Source organism: Equus caballus, chromosome 3 (assembly GCF_041296265.1).
Source record: "Equus caballus isolate H_3958 breed thoroughbred chromosome 3, TB-T2T, whole genome shotgun sequence".
NCBI lineage: Eukaryota > Metazoa > Chordata > Mammalia > Perissodactyla > Equidae > Equus > Equus caballus.
Window position 1 is genome coordinate 82,196,925 of NC_091686.1, and position 20,667 is coordinate 82,217,591.

General features: G+C 36.1%; 1 protein-coding gene and 1 long non-coding RNA gene across 2 annotated transcripts in view; one reads left to right on the forward strand and one right to left on the reverse strand.

Moving 5' to 3' along the window:
- Positions 1 to 8,608, forward strand: LOC138923650 (uncharacterized). The gene is made up of 2 exons (XR_011437571.1): positions 1 to 138; positions 8,477 to 8,608. It is a non-coding gene; the product is annotated as an uncharacterized lncRNA (long non-coding RNA).
- Positions 1,618 to 20,667, reverse strand: part of SRP72 (signal recognition particle 72) — a 26,487-nt gene continuing 7,437 nt past the window's right edge. Inside the window, exons 6-19 of the mRNA XM_001492168.6 lie at positions 19,233 to 19,264; positions 17,889 to 18,013; positions 17,738 to 17,795; positions 15,125 to 15,256; positions 14,126 to 14,254; positions 12,996 to 13,068; positions 11,415 to 11,479; positions 9,896 to 9,991; positions 8,945 to 9,048; positions 8,731 to 8,808; positions 7,826 to 7,963; positions 6,754 to 6,791; positions 3,686 to 3,845; positions 1,618 to 3,000 (exon numbers count right to left, since the gene is read on the reverse strand). Coding sequence (XP_001492218.1) covers positions 2,823 to 3,000; positions 3,686 to 3,845; positions 6,754 to 6,791; positions 7,826 to 7,963; positions 8,731 to 8,808; positions 8,945 to 9,048; positions 9,896 to 9,991; positions 11,415 to 11,479; positions 12,996 to 13,068; positions 14,126 to 14,254; positions 15,125 to 15,256; positions 17,738 to 17,795; positions 17,889 to 18,013; positions 19,233 to 19,264 — 1,406 coding nt within the window. The 3' untranslated portion in view covers positions 1,618 to 2,822. The remainder of the gene's footprint in view (positions 3,001 to 3,685; positions 3,846 to 6,753; positions 6,792 to 7,825; positions 7,964 to 8,730; positions 8,809 to 8,944; positions 9,049 to 9,895; positions 9,992 to 11,414; positions 11,480 to 12,995; positions 13,069 to 14,125; positions 14,255 to 15,124; positions 15,257 to 17,737; positions 17,796 to 17,888; positions 18,014 to 19,232; positions 19,265 to 20,667) is intronic.

Genomic DNA, 20,667 nt, shown 5'->3' on the forward strand with positions numbered 1-20,667 from the left:
AGCAGATTCGCGGAACCTGGGAGCGGAAGGAAGAGCGGAGAGGGGAAGGCTGAGTTACAGGAATGGTCGAGCCCAGCCGAGGGGATCCGAGAGGCCCAGCCGCGGGGCAGATCGTCCGTGGAGGAAAGGCGTCCCCAGGTGCTACTTCCCCGGGAGGGCGCACTTTGGCGCGATTCCCTCAGGCTGGGCAGGGCGGGTCTCAGACAGCCCTTCTACGCGGAACAGATCTTAGCGTCTCACCTCCCCCGCATCATCCCCGAGCCTGCACAGCCCACTGTCACCAAACGGTAGAACGCTTGAGGCGCCAGAGTCCTGAGCGTCCCCAGAGGATTCCCTGCTTTCCCGCAGCTAGAAATCACAAGCCTCAAAAGTGGAGTGGGGTATCTCCTCGCCCTCTGCCCACGTTCCACTAGGAATGTCTAGAGGCTGCTATCCAGGATGCTTAAGGAAAAACAATGGAGGAACTTGAACAGTTCCCTTATTTTAAATTCCTGCTACATTCCACTTAAAAAAAATTCCCTGGAGATTAAATTAGTAGTCTGCCAGGATCATAGATACCAGTAATGCCAGATATTAAAACCACAACTAAACAGGGGGACGGCCTGTGACCTAGTGGTTGAGTTCCGCTTGTACTGCTCGGTGGCCAGGATTCTGGGTGTGGACCTATACTACTCGTCAGCCACGCTGTGGCAGCAACCCACATACAAAATAGAAGACTGGCACAGATGTTAGCTCAGGGAGAATCTTCCTCAGAAAAAAAAGTTTACACCTTGGTTTATTTATATACACATACGACATGAAGTTTCAGCGAAGTTAAAACCAGGTTCTCTCAATTCCATTAGATTAGTTTTGTGGCTTGCTGGGAGGGGCAAGGGACAATTTCAGATACTCAGCTTAAAAAATTCTTAGCTACACTAACCAGGAAGTCCTCCATAAAATGCCAACACCCAAAACACCTTAATCCATATTCACTGCTAGAATATTTTATTTTAAAATGTGCCACAGTGAATGGATGTATCCGTATGGGTTTCTATAAATGTACACACACACACATATATATACAAAGTATATATGTCATTGTTTAAAGACCTGTCCAAAAGAAGAAATAATTACTAGCAAGTTAATGTAGATGTTTACACTTCATTTGACAATTATAACTACTTAAACTGAGGATTTAGTTGCTTAGTAAAGACTAACAATGACTGGCAATCACAATGAGTAAAAAGAGAACTGCAAATGTCACTGTTGTACCTTGGGTCAAAATTTTCAATGATGGATAACTTTCACCAAAATTCTGTAGTTTAGTGAACCTAAAAAATAATTATCCTTCACCACAGAAATTTAATGAATCCTAACAAATTTACTAATAATTATTCCTGTAATGGGGAATATATTGAAAAGAATAAATATCTGTCTCTTACCAAGACTATTCTCTGAGAGTTCAAAAAGTATTATGCCATAATAAATCACTCATATGTAGCAGGGTCTCGTTTAGATGCCACCACAGATTCTGATTATGCTGAAGAGAAGGGCAGCACCGCATTTCTTACTCTTATAAAGGAGGAAAGCCTTTTAAAAAAACTCTTCGAAGAAGTTTCATAGATATGTACAACAGAGTCAAACACAGCAGCACTTTATTAACAAGGATGGAGTAATAAGATCACAAGGAAATACTCATAAGTCTAAATTCAATGCTATCTTGGGCTGTATAAAATGAATTCTAACAAGGGTGGGCATCCCAGTGTGTCTGTCTCACAGCTGTTCAAAGGGAAAGTGGCCTGCAAGCAAGGAAAGACCAGAGCGACACTGACACCACAGACTGACTGTATAATACTTCATTACTTTGAGAAGGGTAATGAGTGTTTGTACCCCTAACTAGAAAGAGGAGCCATGAGTATCTTAATTGGGCCAAACAGTTCTGTTAAGTTTTAATACTGCCTGCTACTGAACTCTGGTATTGATTTCGTCTCTAACTAGCAAGTCAATCTTCATGCTCTTGATAGCGGCCATTAAATCTTTCTGATTGAGACAGTCCAAACCCATCTGAACTCAGAACACTGGGTCTAAGAGTCAACTTCTTACAACATTGATATATTTTCCTTGAGTTCTTTAATGGTGCTAAATCAATATAATGTTATCATAATCTGAAAACAATATGGGGGTGCAAAGGAGTCCTAATTTATATATATGTATATATGTATACACACACACATACACACACTATCCCATGTTCCAATATCACATGACAGAGAATTTATGGTCAAAATTAATCAAGACATTTAGTTTTTCTGTGGCCACTCAGGTAATGAAGTGAAGAATACCAGTCTATTAATAAGGTCCCTTTTTATCACATGATATTTCTAAGCAGATATTTGGAATGCTCAGAAGATTCCACTTTCAGTCTCCTAAAGCTCCTAAGACATAATTTAAAGTGGGACTTGATAGGAACAAGTATCTTCAGACTTAGTTGAACCAGTAGAAGTGATTTCTGTTTAAATCCTAGGAAACTTTGGATAACATGCCTTGTTTGTGAAACTGAAAAAAACACCAGATCAGCACACAAAGAGAAAGGATGCAACAGATATCAAGGTAGATATTCTGAGACCTTATCATCTGTGCAAAGCTAGGTGGTACAGGTAGGCCAAGTTTGACTAGGCAGAGTTTGCAGAAGATATTTTCCTGTTTGATGCACAAGAAAATAATTGTATGAAAATGTGGGGATGGGAGAGGGAGCAGCTCTGTGCTTCTTGCTGTGTCACCTTTATCATGTTCCTAATGTCAATGAGACTAGTTAGAAACAGCCTGCAACAAGAATGTTCTAATCACCAGCCACCTTTTCCACCTTTCTTCTTTTTCTGTTGCTGTTTCTTTTTTGTTGCTGGAGCCCCTGCAGGTTTCTGGTGTCTTGGGGGTATGATATTACTTGTAGATGCAGATACTGTTGCTGCACTGCCAGGTCTTGGGGAGGTGGGTGGGCTGCTCACAGTTTTACTGGCATCCCTGAAATCATCAGATTAGGAAAGTGTTGGTTATTCACATATTCAACAAAGGAAAAGGCTATAAAAATAATGTAGGTACATGAATTTTACTGTCTACCCTTAAAAATCTCCCACACATATTCTATTTCTTTTAAGGTGGGTTCCCCAGCTCCCTATCCATTTTTCTTTTGAATAAAATTTTTATTACTTTATAATTAAATAAAAAATAATATATGGTACATGCCAACTTTTAGAAAGTTTGGAAAATAAAGAAAAAATTTTAAAATGACCTATAACCCTACCACATAAACTTATTTATTAACATTTTCAATACTTCTTTCTAGTCACATTTATTTATATCTGTTTATCTAGATATTTAGTTAGTTCAACAACTCAGTGTATTCAGTTTCCTTTTGAAGGTACTGAGACTCTAATATTTACAATACAATCCTACCATCCTACTATTTACAATACAGTCAAACCAGAAATGCCACATTTTCTTTCCTTTACCTAAGCATACTGCAAAACATTTATCAAAGAGATCTGACTCTACTTCTCATACTTAAAATATATTTTTAAAAATTCTTAAAATGATCCTGAGTCATTAGTATGAGATTAGTATGAGACTGACCCTGACTCTTCAATCTCAGAAGGAACCAACCTATGCTGAGTGACTTCAACTGGGGAGCAATGGAGCAATGACTTACAGTTCAGAGGAAGCTCCTGCAGTTGCTCCCTGGGTCCCTTTTCCAATCTGATCCTTCTTTTTACCCTTCTTTCTTCCCCGGTAATAAGAACGTTCTCGCATTGGCAGCCATCTTTCAGGATCTGGGGTCACTTTGGGGTCATAATTCTTAGGCAGTTTTCCTATGTAACAATTAATTGATTAAAGAAATGAGAGATCTGTCCATAATGTTTTCAAGACAGATTGTTTAAACCATGTGTCCAAACCTGGGAATAAGTAACATTAAAACTGAAATAAATTTATCTGAGAAAGTTTTATTTGTATAATCTAGCAGGGGGAAGAGGCCTTATTTCTAAGCATGACATGAAATTCAGAAGCCAGAAAGGGAAATATTTCATAGATGTATCTATATAAAAAATTTTAAATTTCATTTGGTAAAAGACACAATTTTAAAAGAAATAAAACAAAAATATTTGCATACTATATAACAGTGAATTATTATTCTTAAAATAGAATGAACTATTGATAACCACAGGTAAATCATGCAAAGAAGACTGGGTCCAGCTGTAATTAGGATAAGCCAGGAGAAATCAAAGTCTTTAATCATGTGAAAAGATGCTAAACCTAATTAAAAATGAAAATGGTAACAAATTCTATCAAATTATCAAAATTTTAACAAACATTAAAAGTAGTAATACCCAGTGTTGGTGAGACAGTGGGACATAAACACCATAGGCAGAAGTGTATACTGGTATAGCCTTTGTAGAGAGCAATTTCATTTGGTAGTACCAGTCAAAATTTATTACTTCTAGAAATTTATCCTGTAGATACCCACAAACCACAAAGTTACGTGTGTAAGAATATTCTCTATGATATTCTTTAAAATATTAAACTAACTTAAATGTCTCTCAATAAGAGAATGATCAGGGCCAGGCCCAGTGGCCCAGTGGTTAAGTTCGGCACGCTCTGCTTTGGCAGCCTGGGTTCAGTTCCCAGGTGTGGACCTACACCCTCCATCAGTGGCCATGCTGTGGCGGCAGCTCACATACAAAATAGAGGAAGATTGGCAACAGATGTTAGCGCAGGGCGAATCTTTCTCAGCAAAAAGAGGAAGACTGGTAATAGATGTTGGCTCAGGGCAAATCTTCCTTGGCCAAAAAAAAGGAACAATCAAATAAATTATAGTATACCTACACTATAGTAAGTTATAGCTATGGGTTAGAAAGTGAAATACACCTATATTTGATAATTTGGAAAAATGTCTGCGCAACACAGTCTAAAGTAGAAGATTAAATTACTCTGAGGACATGTTCATATCAGTTTTGTAAAAACTTTCATTGACTGAGCATGTAAACACATAATAATGCATGTTTATATATACAAAAAAATTAAGTAATTATCTCTAGGAGCATGAATTTGGGGTGGGGAATTTTCCACTCTTTATGCCATTTTATTTTATTTATTTTTATTTTTTTATATTTTGAGGAAGATTACTCCTGAGCTAACATCTGCCACCAATCCTCCTCCTTTCGCTGAGGAAGAATAGCCCTGAGCTAACGTCTGCTGCCAATCCTCCTCTTTTTGCTGAGGAAGACTGGCCCTGAGCTAACATCCGTGCCCATCTTCCTCTACCTTATATGTGGGATGCTTACCACAGCATGGCTTGCCAAGTGGTGCCATGTCCGCACCCGGGATCCAAACTGGCGAACCCTGGGCCACCGAAGCAGAATGTGCGCACTTAACTGCAGTGCCACTGGGCTAGCCCCTATGCCATTTTATAATGAAAGAAATCTCAGTGTTTTCTTGTTTGTTTTTGTTTTCCTTTGTTTTTAGAATGAGCATATAGCACTTCTAAGTTTTAAAAAATGTTCATCTGTGAACTACAAAAACTGGAAAAGAAAGAGAAATAGCAGATTATTGCTACCTATAGTTATCAGGTGTTCCCTTGCAGTATCACTAATACACAAAACAAGATAAAACAAATACTTATTGAGTTTTTACCATTTTCCAAGCACGGTGACAAAAGTGAAGAACTAATAACACTTCTAGTTAAAAAGAGAGTGAATGCAAACATTAGCTTCTGCACCATCCCCAAACCCCACTAAAATGGTAACACATTAGAAGGAAGAACAGGAGAAAAGGTATTATTGAGGAGGTTTCGGAAGAAAGAAAACAGACAGAGGAGTGGTAACAAACTTGGCAGACTTGGGAAACCTGAATCAAGAAACAACCTGATTTCCACCACAGATTTCCCAAAGACTCAGGAACAGGTAGGGGGCTCCAGGAATAATCTCCAACTAGTTGAAGCCAGGCATTGTTAATTCCACCCCCTCTTGCCACGGATTAAGAACACAGCCTAAGTCAATAAACGCATGGCATTCCCCTGGTTAATGGTCCAGGGCTGGACACTGACCTATGCTGGCCCAATCAGATTAATGGGAAAGACCTGCCAAATGCAGGGAGACCCTCTTTGGACCCTGCTGGATGTAAATGACAAGTTATGTGGCCTTGACTGTTTCCAACAAACATCCTCTGACTCTAATCGGATTCAGTTTTGTGTAAAGCAAAACAAAGAGATACAACTACTGGATCAACCAACCTTGATTCTACCCTTCATCTACACTGCCATTTTTATAAACAAATTTTCTTAAGCCAGTATGACGGAGTTCTATGGTACTTGTAGCCGAAAGCACCCTAAAGTATAAGGGCTTACTGTGTGCCAGGCATTGTTCTAAGAGCTTTACATGTGGTATTTCATTTACTCCTATGAGGTATATACTATCACATTCCATTTTATAGATGAGAAACTCAGGCAGGTATGTTAAGTAACCTGTTCACAGTCACAGCAAAAGAGCAATGTTGCTAGAGCAACAATTTGAATTCAGGCAACCAAATTCCAGAGTTGCACTCTTTAAAGTAATAAAATTAAATGTTAGCTATCATCAAGACAAAAGTCAGTGTTCAAAGATACAAGAATGGATATTTATATCCGAAGCTTTTTATACAGGGCTAAACTCAAGCTTTTATCATGTAGAAAGGAATGTAGAGATGGGGAGGGTGGGTAAAAAACAAACAAACAAAAAAACTTACCCTTCTTTTTTTTCTTCTTCTTTTTCAAGTCTCCCTGCCTACAAAGAGAAGAAAAATCTTTACCATCAATGTGGTAAAATATTTCCATAGCATTAAGCATGTGCAAGAGTAACCTGGGCACTTTATCATAAAGGCATTTACAACTTGGTGCAGGTTCATCAAAGCTAATCAACTAGCTGGGATATTAATTCTAGTTAAATTTATCACATTTAAAAAAAAATATTTAAAAATCTATTATGAGGATGATAATGCTTTTTTCCTAAAGACAGCATTCATAATGAAGTCAATCATTTACTGTTGCTGATATGTTAATGAAGTCAGGAAAAAATTTACACTTCAAAAGCCATTCAAAAAAGGAGTGAAAAACTATGATGGCCACAAAACTGGCAAAGTATTCTCTCTCTTCCATTCTCTATTCATCCTGAGTCAAAAACAGAATCTTAAACATTTTACTATAGGCCTCTGCTAACTGTGTTTTTGAGATGGCAATATAGGAGTACAAGGAAAGAATTGGAATTTGACTTCTTATAAATTAATGAAGCTGGCTAACCTTTTCTTCAAATCAGCAAAATAAACCTCATCTGAACTTTGGTTTAGAATTACTAGACTAATACTACATGGATATACTAAATATACATCAAAAACTTAAGAGATAAATAAAGTAGGGCACATCCAGCCTATAGAATACTATGCATAAAAAGAATGAAATGTCTACATTTAGAATATGGAAAAATCTCCACGACTTGGTAAATGAAAGAAATTGGAAAACAGTAAGTACAATCTAATCCTACTTCTGTAAAAAACAAAAAATAAACCAGCCCAAGGAAAATATTTCTAAACTACTTCTGTGTGTAAATACAAAGAAGATCCTGAAGGATAAACATTAAATTAATACCAGAGGTTAATTCTGGGCCGGGAGGAGGGCAGAAACAAGGACTAAGAGCTGGGCACAGCAAAAGAGAAGGGAAAACAAACAAAGGTGACTTAAATTTTATTCACAGGGAATTTTTATAAGAACGTCTTTTTTATTCCTTATATAATTTTAAATCAGTATTAGTGAATGTTACATTACCCTTGTTCCTTTGGTTGACTATCTCCAGCAACTTTTCCACCTTTCTTCCGAATGTACGTAGCACCAGCAGAATTTTCAAGAGCCTCAACATCTACTTTTAGGGACATGCTATCTGACGAGGGCAAGTGTTTACTAAGACTGGGATCCAACAGCAGTTCAGGAACACAATACGTATACATGTAGACATCTGCCAATGTATCTATGCCAATGTAAAAAGACACTTTTTTTGATGCCCTTCATCAAAAGCAAAACAATGTTCTTAAATCTTCTATAGAATAACAAATCAACAGGTCATAAGGTCAATTATAGTTGTGAAAGGACAACTTGAGAAAAGAGTCACAAAGTAATCATCTATTCCTTAACTCAGTGATGTACTTCAAGGTTGTAGCTTAATAAAAACTACATTTCAAAACAACTATCAAGCTTATAAAACACAGACTTGCTCCCTGCAAAGGTTTTGACTTGTGGCTGCAGTTTTGAGAACACAGCTTGGACTGGAGGAGCACACATGGTCCAAACTCAGCCAGTGAGGACACTGAATCCTCTTATCTTCAGTAATTGTTTGACCAAAGACAGTTCAATCAGAATGATATTTCAGAATCATGTACAATTACCCAAATAAAATATGCTTTTTCTTTTTTTTGCTGCCAGACTTGAACTGGAGGGATAGAGGCTGCACCTTGCTGACTTCATTTTTGCCTCTGGATCAAACTGTACCCCAAGTTGGATGTATCACTGTATTTTTCAGTCACATTGATCAATAAATTCTCATTTTTGCTTTTACTAGTTAGAAGCGGGTTTCGTTTGTTAAAATTTACAACAGAAAGAGCCCTGGTCAAAACAGGTACTGGAAGAGATCTTGTGCGCTACTTGGGAGCTGTCTGGAACAACAATCAAAAGGATACGCTTTTGCTTTCTCAGGATCCACAAGCGAGTATGCAGAAATAAGCTGCGCCAGGGTGTGAATATCTTTTGGATTTTGTCTAAAAGAAGAAATAAGAAAGTTACTAAACAGTTTATAAAACTGGAGAAAGTAACATAAACAAGCAAAATAACTCCCTCATTTCAAATAACAGCAATCAAGGTTGGATTTCTACATCTCCACCTTGCAGAGCTTACTTCCATAGCTGCTCTAGGTCACTAATTGCCTCCTTCTTCCGTCCATATTTGAGTTTGAAGTTTGCAGCTTCTCTTACCAAGGACAAATGAGCAGGAGATTTAGGCTATAGGTTCAATAAAAAGAGGCGAAAAAAGGTTTAATCTAAATATCTAGTAAGTCAATGAAGTTACTACATTTATTAGACCTTTGAAATGGACCTATCCATTAAATTCCTCATCTTGAGTTTTATTGAATGCACAAAACAAAAACAAATTCACATATACACATACAGGGAGGGGGTAGACAAATTAGTACAAGAGAAGACCAATTTATGAATTTGGAACACAATCCATCTCTATTTAGACTGTCTACAAGTAGAAATATTCCCTCATAATCAAATCTCAAACATATGTCACTACAGTTTTCAAACATTATTTTAATACAATACTCCCTAGAACACTGATATCCCTCCACTGCTAATAGGGCTAACAGTATAAATGTCACCTGTGTGTATACATAAGTTGGATATTGCCTATGCAGAGACCCATACTGGAAAAAATGAAGACGTTCCTACTGGATGGAGATATGATATACAATTATTCTATGTACTACTGTTCCACCAATTACTACCATCCATAGGCTTTCTAGCCACTAAAGATGAGCTCTCTTATGTGCAATCATGTACTATTAGCATTCTTATTTCTTAAGACTACATATACAAACATACGCACACGAGAAGAAGCTTCAGAAAACATAACAGCTATTTTTTTTCACTTGGCAACTTCTTATTTCTAATAACTTTATTTGGATCTAGTATACTTTAAAAAATGAATTTGACAGCCTAATAGCATTCTGTTTTTAAAACAGTGACTTGGAATATTTCAATTCTCCTAAATTTTGAGTTTACTACTGCAACTTTTTTATTTTTATGTAAAAACATAGCCTCATAACATTTTACTCCATTTATTTACCTGATGGTTTTGATACCACTGGATAGCTTGTGTGAAGACCTCAATGGCACTATCAATATCTTCCTCATGGCTGTACATGGTCACTAACGCAGACACCTACACAGCCAAAGGTATAAATGAATGAATAAAATCTCCCCTTCTCTCTCAGAACAGTTTTTCAAAACGAAAAACACTGAACAAATAGCAAATAAAGGCTGCTATGCACTCTGTGAGTACCTAATTCAACATCAAAATGACTATCTTTATAGAGCGTAATAACTAGAAATACCACGAACAGCAGTGTTTTCCAAATACAAAGGCAGTTATCTATAAAATGTACCTTTCCTCTAAAGCAGTGCCAGTTCACAGTTTGTTACCAGTCCACAACAAGGTAAGTACAGAATGTGAGAATAAGTGCTTAGAAAATTAGTTTATATAAGAAAACATTGTTGGGATAAGTAAATGTGTGATCAGTGAGGTGCACACAAGTGTGGTTAAACTCCCATGATGAGTTACATGTGGCCTGAGCTACAGAAAGTCAGTGAAAAGCTTGCCTAGTGTGTCAGAGGGACAGCAAGGAGGCCCACGTGATTGGAGTAGAGTAGGGCGGGGGGGGGGGGGGGTGTTTAGCAATAGATGAGGATAGAAAGGAAACAGAAACAAAAAGCTGGATCTTTGAAAAAAATCAATAAAACTGATAAACCTCTGGCCAGACTGATAACAAAAAAAAGAAGACACAAATAACCAATAGTAGGAATGTGAGAGGATCTACAGATACTAAAAAAAATAAATAAGGAATATCTGAATTTTTATGCAAATAAATTAGACAACCTAGAGGAAGTGGATATATTTCTTGAAAGGCAACAGAAGGCCAGATATTAAATATTAGAAACATTTTATTTTCAGCCATATATTATATTTGATTCTAATTTAAAGTAATTGTAGCTCAGTCTTTAAAATATGAATCTTCAAAAGAGAAAGCACTACCATAATATTATACATTTATTGAGTGCCAACTATAAACAAGCCGTGTTAGAGGACACAGCCATGAAAACAGTCCTGTTCAATAAATGCACATACCACCACTACAGAAGTAGTCTCTACTTTGAAATAGATGCTTTCGTAGCTATATTAGCCATCTAAACCTGTGATGCCTGAATATTCAGAGAACTAAAAACTAAATTTGTTGGCCACTACTACTAAGTTGTTTTAACTGAAAGAAATCACACTTAAGACATGATAAAATAATTTAGGCTAAGAAACTCCCTATACAGCTTTTAGGTTATTTGAGGTTGGCTTTTAGTGATAATATAAGGCCTAAAGTGCCTGGCACATTTGACTAAATAAAAAACCAATGCAAAGCAGAGCACAAAACGAAATAAAATGTATACCAGATAAGTAATTATTATTTTTACTACCCTACATTATGAATAAACAAATAATTAGAAATCAAAATGAATACAAAGAAACAGCAAACATACCAATGGACTATTAATTCCATTACTTTTTCAGTCTAATAATCCTTTAGTTATGAACTCACCATGCCTGGTTTATGCTTTAACTCCTCTATGCTTCTCAATATTAGACATGCTTTGGAAATATTACCTTAAGAGATTAAAAACAATCAGCATCACATTGAAGAAAGTAATTTATGGGAAAAAAAAGAAATTTAAGAGTCATATTTTGTAACATCACTAAATACTCAAGCTTGGGGGTCTTGGGAATAATGTACTCTATTTATTCATGTTACAGATAAGAAAACTGAGTCTCAAGGAAAGAATATATCTTGCTTACACTCATAAAGAAAGTTAATGGCAGAGCTGCTACCAGAAAAAACGCTTCCCGACTCCCAGTGTGTTGGGTCCTATTTTTCCTTTTTCAGGCCGCAACTCAAAGGTACAGTCCTTCACTAAAGGCCTTGAAATATGTTACTGCAGACATGAGAACAATGGGAAATTTCCTGTGGTGTTAAGATGCTGATTTTCCGCTCATTGCAAACCTCAATAACAAAACTTCCAAAGTCTTTAAAAACAAAACAAAAACCACGACAGGCTCTCTCTCAGTAATTTGAGAATGATGATTAATCCTTGCAAAACTTAAACTAAAAACCAGATGAGGAATGAAGATAAAGAGCACAAGAAAAAGCAGAGAGGTGGGAAAAGGAAAAACAAAGGAGGAAAGGAAAGAAATGTGAGAGCAGGGTAACAGGGAGACCAGCAGTGTTTCTCAAACTTGTTTTCTTTACTACCCACTAAAGAGCCTTTTCAGACATTTTTTCCCCCTAACTGCCAACTCTCCTCCCCTCTAACCACGAAATTTTCATTTCAGCCTCTGTAATAGCTAAGATTTTTTTGATGCCCCCCCACCAAACCAATCATCACCCCCACCAAGAATGCATGGTCTACACCAGAGGTGTCTCGTCTGACAGAACTTTCTGTGATGATGGAAAAGTCCTATATCTCTGCCGTCCAACTAGTCACATGTGGATACAAAGCTTCTGAAATGCAGCTAGCACAACTGAGCAAGCCAATTTTAAATTTCATTTAATTTTAATTTAAACTTAAAATAGCTATGTGTGGATAGTGACCATCAAATACAGACAGCTCTAGATGATCACTCAAGGTTGGTTCAAAAATCAAGGACAAAAACACTAGCAGTTTTCTGCAAGATTCAAAAATGCCAGTTTCTCCCAAAGATAAGGGTCATAAAGTATAAATGAAGGATAAAGGGCTAAGAAATTTTGAAAACTAGGATGCAAAGTAACCCTTACTGCATGCAAATACAACCAAGTGACAGACATAAGCATTTCTACATATGACATACCCAGGAAATTTAAGTAAGTATGGTCTTTTGGAATAGCAGAATCCTTGGCTTCTACTGACTTTCAAGGCATAGAATAAGAATCATTCTAACAATTTAGGAATAACCCAAGAAAAGGCCAACTAATACTACTAAATCTGTTGGAGCTCCCACCATCCAGATTCATATTTATAGCAATAATTATGCTTCGTCATTATGCAAAAATCTTAAAATCACATAGCTCACAACTACTTCAGAATCATTTCAGCCATATGTTTCCATTAAAATGATATTTTAATCATGATGAAATCATCATTAATACCTTGGGAAATTTTCAGCTGTGCCATGGTCAGCTTAATTTCAGCTGCATTTTCTGGATGCTGATCTGAAAATTCCTAAAATTTTTTTAGGTGGGGGAAAAAAATAACATTTAATTTACACAACTAATTGTACACATTCCAATTATTTATCTTAGTAACATAAAATTTTAAATCCAGTTTTAAAATATTAAACTTCCGGTTTCAGGTTAAAATTTTAACTTCGAAAAAATTTTATTTGACATGTACTTCACTTTAAAATTATGCTCTGAATGTAAGTGCAATAATGTCAAGTTTGCAGGAAGTCACTAATAGAGAAATAATAATTAAGATTACTATGTAGACTTTTTTTTTTTTTTAAAGATTGGCACCTGGGCTAACAACTGTTGCCAATCTTTTTTTTTTTTTCCTGCTTTATCTCCCCAAACCCCCCCTGTACACAGTTGTATATCTTAGTTGCAGGTCCTTCTAGTTGTGGGATGTGGGATGCCGCCTCAACCTAGCCTGACGAGTGGTGCCATGTCTGCGCCCAGGATCCAAACTCTGGGCCACCGCAGCGGAGCACGCGAACTTAACTACTCGGCCACAGAGCCGGCCCTTTTTTTTTTTTAAGAAAGATACTCAAATACATGATGTCTCCTTACTGAGGGTCCCTGCTAAGCAACACTGCCCCTCAGGATGATCCTAATTTTACCCTGTCCAACTTTCCAATGTAGTCTACCCTCAGTAAATTCAAACATGTAATCCAACAGCTGGTTTAGGTTGATAAAAACTAAGTTAGTATCTCTGTAACTGTCTGAGGTTTTAGATTGGGACTCAACGTAGAACACATTATTGAAAAAGGGGTTAGCATGTTCTGGTATTATAAGCCTAAAACAACTCCCCAACTCATGTCAAATCTCCAAATGAAAAGCATTCTTCAGGGTTTATAGCAAACATCTACTAACACAAACTTATTTAAACAAAGCCATATTCCAAGAATTAACTAAAGCGACATGCTGGAATTTGTCTACTGGAACTTTACTTTTAGTTTTCTCATGAAATTTACAGGCTTGTATGTTATTCTAACGTAATGAAAATGAAACAAGGCTGCAACTACCTCACACCTCATTGAAAATTTAAGTAATTCCTTTACCTGAAGCAGCTCTATTGCTTTTGTGTGCTGCTTTTCACGGCAGAGCTGGGCAGCTTGGATTAACACAGGCAGGAGACGTTCAGGACTTTGGGACTGTAAACTGCCAGAAATTTTGCGGCATTGTTCTGCCTAAAAGACAGTATTTTCCCCCCATGAAAAGAAGCTGGTTAATAAAATTGAACATTAAATGAATGATCAAAAGAAAAGAAGGATTGGGGAAGGGGGAAGGAAATCAGCTGAAACAAAATAGTAAGTGAAGAACTGCCTAGGGTGAGAAAAGTGGTTTATAGTGTCTATTCTCAATTTTTTCCTCTAAGAAAAAGATTTTCACTTACCAAATTTAAGCCATGATTTCTAAAAGCATTTAGGTAAAGGACAAGTTCTAAACATTCATCTGGATGCTTTAATTCCAAAATTTTCCTTAGAAAAACTATATCAAGTATTAGCGTTTGCTTCAAAACAACAAAAGGTATAGTTATTTCTTGCTAAAGTATTTAAGAATAACAACTCAGTTCTAAATGATGTGACTGCCTCTCATTCTCCCACTGAAAACCTCTATTCTAGAAGAGTATGAAACCATAATTTAATTAGAATTAATCCATATTTAAGTTAGAATTAGCCTCAACATTTACAACTTTTTATGATTGTGCACAAACTGAAATGAAAGATGGATCTTAAATCTGTAATCATGATCAGCATCTTTGAAGATTTTTACTTGAATTCAGAGATTAGAAATAAAGTAATAAGAAAATTGTCTCATTTACAGGTGTGAATAATGTTTTCTTCCTCTTAAAAGCCACCAACTGCACACCTTTACAAAGAACCGGGCAAATTACTTGCTTAACAAAATCCATGATATATGACATTCTGTAGAATACATGGGTTTAAGACAAAATATAAACAAAAAATATCAATATAGATTGGACTGATACACCCATTGTGCCTCATAAGCCATACTCTGAAACGTTTAGCCAGGGGAACCAGAGATCTGTCACCTACCTGGTTTGTGTACATAGCAAGCAAAGCTTTGTTAAATTCTATGGCTTGCAGTTGTTTCTTGGAAAGCTTAAACTCTACTCCTTCTGCATTGGTTAATTTCACCTTCTTCTTGGAGTCAAAGACATTTTGGTCCTGACAAAGAAAAGTTCATCCACCATTAACAGCAATTTCAGATTTCAACTCTTTTAACACTCCAAGGCCTTATTCCTATTTCATTTAGTTATTTTATATAAACATGACAAGAGAGCTTGGAAGATAATACATCTACCTGGTTGGGGTGCCTCTGCTCCTAAAATGCATATAAGTATCTTGGGTTCTTGGTTTTCTTTCCTTTTGTCTTTCCACTATTAACTGCTTGTTTTGAGCTTTTTGAAGAAAAGTACTTGGGATAGCACAGATCTTACAGTGGAAGTTCAAACTACAAAGATACCTAAATTTGCAATTTCTACAAACTATGTCCTTTAGAATTTAGATGACAAATGAGGAATGTAATTCATTCCTCTTTGAAATATTATTATGTAAGCTTTGCTTACATTAAAATTCAGAAATCTCTTCACGCCTCTTTTGAACCCATTTTTAGCAGAAAAATACTAATGTAATACAGCTACTGTTTTTCCTTTTCTTAAGCCCCTTTTCACTGAGGCAGAAGTACAAGGAAGTTCATTTCTAAAATTTCTGTGTGGGACAACACAGTGTTATCTGCCTGAAGAACGTCCTATTAAGAATCATAGAAAGTCACATGCCTTTCGAGGAAGGAAGACAGTTAAGTCACTTTATACCCTGAGGAGGATAAACTGAGCATCTGGGGGTCTACTGTGTGCACAGAATTCTAACTTTGTTACATGACATACTTATTTGCAAATAAGTGATACCACTGTGCTTTTTAAACCAGATCCTCTGTAGCGTAAAGACTAAAAGGAGGCAAAGAAGAAATGTAAAATAAATTCTACTTCTTCTGAGTGTGAAATTATTTTAATTACAGCAAGAAACTGGCTTTTATGTAAATCAATCCTCAAGAAACCGTACTTCCAGTTGGCTGTCCTATGCCCCTATTTTAAGACTTCAATTCCTCATGCATGCCACTGCCAGACTTCTTAAACTTTGCTCCCATGGCACTTGTTATTCAAAAATTTTATTTTCAAGGCCTCTCATACCTTGATATCTATCATTCAATCTAACTTATTTTTTTTAACTAACCAGCATGTATGTATCCTCTTATCTTCTGTTTTCTCACTTTACCCCCCACAAGTGATAAATATTTCTTCCTATGTTCATTTGCTTATACTGTTGCTTAACCTTTGAACTGTATCCCTCCTTCAAGGGTCAGCTCAAATTTGCCAACCCAGAGATCTTTTCTTTCACCAAATACTGAAGTTATAGAGAAGAAATTTAAACATGCACAATTTTTTTCTATACCAGAATGAGAATTTAAACTATGTAATGATTAAGACCATATTTCATATTTCTTTTGCATTACCTATTGCATCCAGCACTGTTCTGAAAAAAAGTCAGATATAAATACCTGTTGACTGAATAAAGTTCAGTGCATATTTTTACATTGAGATATTCAGTATTTCACACACTCTCCTCTCCATAATTATATATCAGATCAAAAGAATTTGTCCTCACTGGCATTTCAAATTATTCGTGAACATGGGCAGGTATATATTGCTAAGGTTCAAATGCCAGCATCAATTTTTGGAAACCTAAACCATGCCAATGGCCTGCAACATCCTATAACTACTATCATCCTTAATGCCATTATCCTACATCTGGGGACACTCTGAATTTCTGCTATAGGAGGAGAGATATACCATGAATGACTAGAAGGAGCAAGCTTTGGAGTCAGAGACTGGAATCTGAATCCAAGTTCTACCTCTTACTGGCTGTGACCTTATTCAAATTATTTAACTCCTTTCAACCTCAGATTATACTCCCATAAAATGGAGATGAGTATTGTCAGCTACAAAGATAACTGTGAGTATGAAAGAAGATGAGACTTGAAAAATCACATGGCATATCAAAAGAAATCAAATGTTACTTTTCTTATTTTTCTATTGACTTGAATTTCAAATCTGAACTTGAAATGTTTTCCCATTAAAACGATGTTCCAAATAGTGGTTAATTTCATTAGTACAGTACTCCTTAGGACTGTTTATATACATACTTGTAATATTTTACACATGGGTTGGAGGGAGGGGCAGAGAGAGAGAACCTGTCCATGTCTCCCCTCCCCCAAAATAAAAACTATTGGAAAGAAAAAATCATGTATAGAAAACTTGCATTCAGACTCACTAGATGAAGAAATCATGTAAAACATGCACACACTTAAAGTTTAAAAGTCGAAACAATTTATTTTTCTAATAGAGATTTTCCATATTATTATAAACTGTGAAAAGCATAAGATTTTAAAGTCCAGGGTCTGTAACTACAAAAAAGTTTTATTACTTGAATATAGCTTGCAGAATCATCATTGTTACAACACTCTCCATTATGATTTTTTACTATAACTGGACTTTGTTATGGAAAAAAGAACACTTATCCTAGGACAAAGGCGGGGTAATATGCTTTCAGGGTAAAATATAAGTGTAGGGAATCTTTGTTATCCCATACCTTGTTAATGGTAATGATGTTATTTGCAATCACAGCTAGCAGTCCCACATCTGTTGGCCTGGAAACAACAAGAAACAGTCAAAAAGGAATAAAGCTTTAAAAGTAAACTTCATTCCCTATAAAAGATACTTCATTTAAATAATCCACTTACTTTAGTTTTATTATCTGATTGTAAAGTTGCAAAGCCTCCTCTGTACGACCCTGGAGCTGCAGAATATAGGCCATCTGCCCGTGAATGATGGCCAGTTCTGCCTGTGGGTCTTCCTCAGTCCCATCCTAAGCAGAGGAAACATTTTTTTGTGTGTGAATTCCTCAAACTGATCCACGTATTTACCAACTGATCCAAACATTCAAAAGATATACAATCCTAAAGAAGACATAATTTTCAGGAATTTTCCCTTAGAGTTGGTTAAAATTTAGGAACTATCACCAAAGGAAGTTTAAAAGAGAATGGCAAAAAGATTCTGGAAGAACATGGCAACAAGCTCAGAAATACCATTCACTGATCATTATCATTCTCTAAAACCTAAGAATGACAAAAAATGTAAAAGACCAGATAGCAGGTCTAACTTTTTATAGTTAACACCCCTAAATTCTGGAAACAATTTTATCATAAGAACACATTTTAAAAATGCTTCACTCTTAATTCTACCAACTCCAATCCAAAGATTACAAAGTTCTATTTATCATCATACAAAGAACTTAAAAAGCTGAAATGAATTCTGTAATTAAAGGAGCAGCTCTCTTAACCGACACTCCAGATTCTCCAATCCTCTGGAAAGGCTGACTGATGCCCATGCACAATGCTCAAGGCCAGGAGGCTGCTCTCTTCTACCACATCCAGCACTCCTGCTCTCACTTGTTGAGTGTATGCTGACCAGGAGTCAGATGTTTGTTTCCAACCCCATTATGCTAGTTGGGTTTGATAAGGAAATGATAAAACTTTATTATCATAGTAAAAGAACCATGAGTATGAAGAGACTTGTTTCAATGAAAACTATGTTGAATGCTCAGAAATATTTGATAAAGGTGAGTTCCTAAAGAAAATTACTGTCTTAATTAGATGTGAGCCAGAAAACACCAGAGATTGGAGAAAAAGTTAACATCTAATGCCAACTCTATAATGAAACTACTTCACAACTGTCTTTAAGATATTGCTGCACTGAAAATCACAACTGCTGGATTATGTAAGAAATATGCATGGAATCCTATCAATGGACTCATACTCAAAGACCTGAGTGCTACACCTAAAACAGGAAAATGAGTTTATATGAATTTAAAATAAAATGTGCAAGGCACATACAAATTTTTGTCTTGTAATTTCTCACCCTAAAAGACTCCATCAAATAACTGATCAAGAGGGTTTCTACTGCGGTTCCTAATTAATGAATCACCATTGATTCCAAAAAGTCAATAAACACTACAATGAAGCCTCCTACAAATTTATATTAGTCAGAAATGTAAAATTCAGGTTTAACAAGAATGGAATACTTACACAATCTTCTGATAATGAACGGCGGCAAAGATCTATAGGAAAAAATTTTAAAATTAACATTGCCTGGTAACTCCCATTCCTTTCACCATTCCAAAAAGCAAGAACTAAATTCTTGGGCAGAGGATTTCAAGATAATTTTAATAAAAAGCAAATTTGAAAATGATCATTAGTATCAACTATATTGCATGAATATTACCAATCTCTGATTATTCTAGCTTTTCAGCATTTTTCTTTCATTTGTAATTTGTGTTAAAAAAAATTTACAGAACGTTTATCCCTTAAAAAATTAAGACTAGAACTACCATATGATCCAGCTATTCCACTGCTAGGTATTTATCCAAAGAACATGAAAACATAAATACATAAAGATACATGCACCCCTATGTAACTGCAGCATTATTCACAACAGCCAAGACTCAGAAGTAACGTAGATGCCCAACAAGGGACAAATGGATGAAGAAGATGTGGTATATATACAATATGGAATACTACTCAGCCATAAGAAATGATGAAATCTGACCATCTGTGACAACATGGATGGACCCTGAGAGTATTATGCTAAGCAAAATAAGTCAGAGGGAGAAAGTCAAATATCATACCATCTCACTCATAAGTAGAAGATAAGAACGATGACAAACAATCACATAGAGACAGAGACTGGATTGGTGGTCACCAGAGGGGAAGGGGTAGGGAAGAGGGGGAAAGCAGTGATTAGGCATATGTGTGTAGTAATAGACTGTAATTAGCCTTTGGGTGGTGAACATGATGTAATCTACACAGGAATCAAAATATAATGATGTACACCTGAAATTTATATGTTATAAACAGTTACCACAATAATAAATAAATAAATGGGGAGGGGAGAACATTTAAAAAATATAAATGTGGTGCCGGCCCCATGTAATGGTTAAGTCTGGTGTTCTGCTTCAGTGGCCAGGGTTCACGGGTTCAGATCCCAGGCACAGACCTACACCACTCATCAAGCCATGCTGTGGCAGTGTCCTACATACAAAATAGAGGAAGACTAGCACAGATGTTAGCTCAGGGCTAATCTTCCTCAAGCAAAAAAAAGAGGAAGATTGGCAACAGTTGTTAGCTCAGAGCAAATCTTCCTCAACAACAAATATATATATATAAATGTAATAAATGTTGATTGCAAAAAAAAATCAACTATAGAAAACTATAAAAATAAAGACAATCATTCTACTATTCAGAGATAATCACTATTAGCATTTCAGTTGCTTTTTAACGTAAACGCACAGATGCATTTTAAAATGAAAGTGGGATATTCTACATAATATTTTGAAACCTCTCTTGCTCCATTTAATATACTGTGAACATGTTTATGATATAATAAATATAGATCTACATTACTATTATTTTAAATGACTGCATGGTAATCTATTTTGTAGTTATAGTAAAACTTAGCCAATCC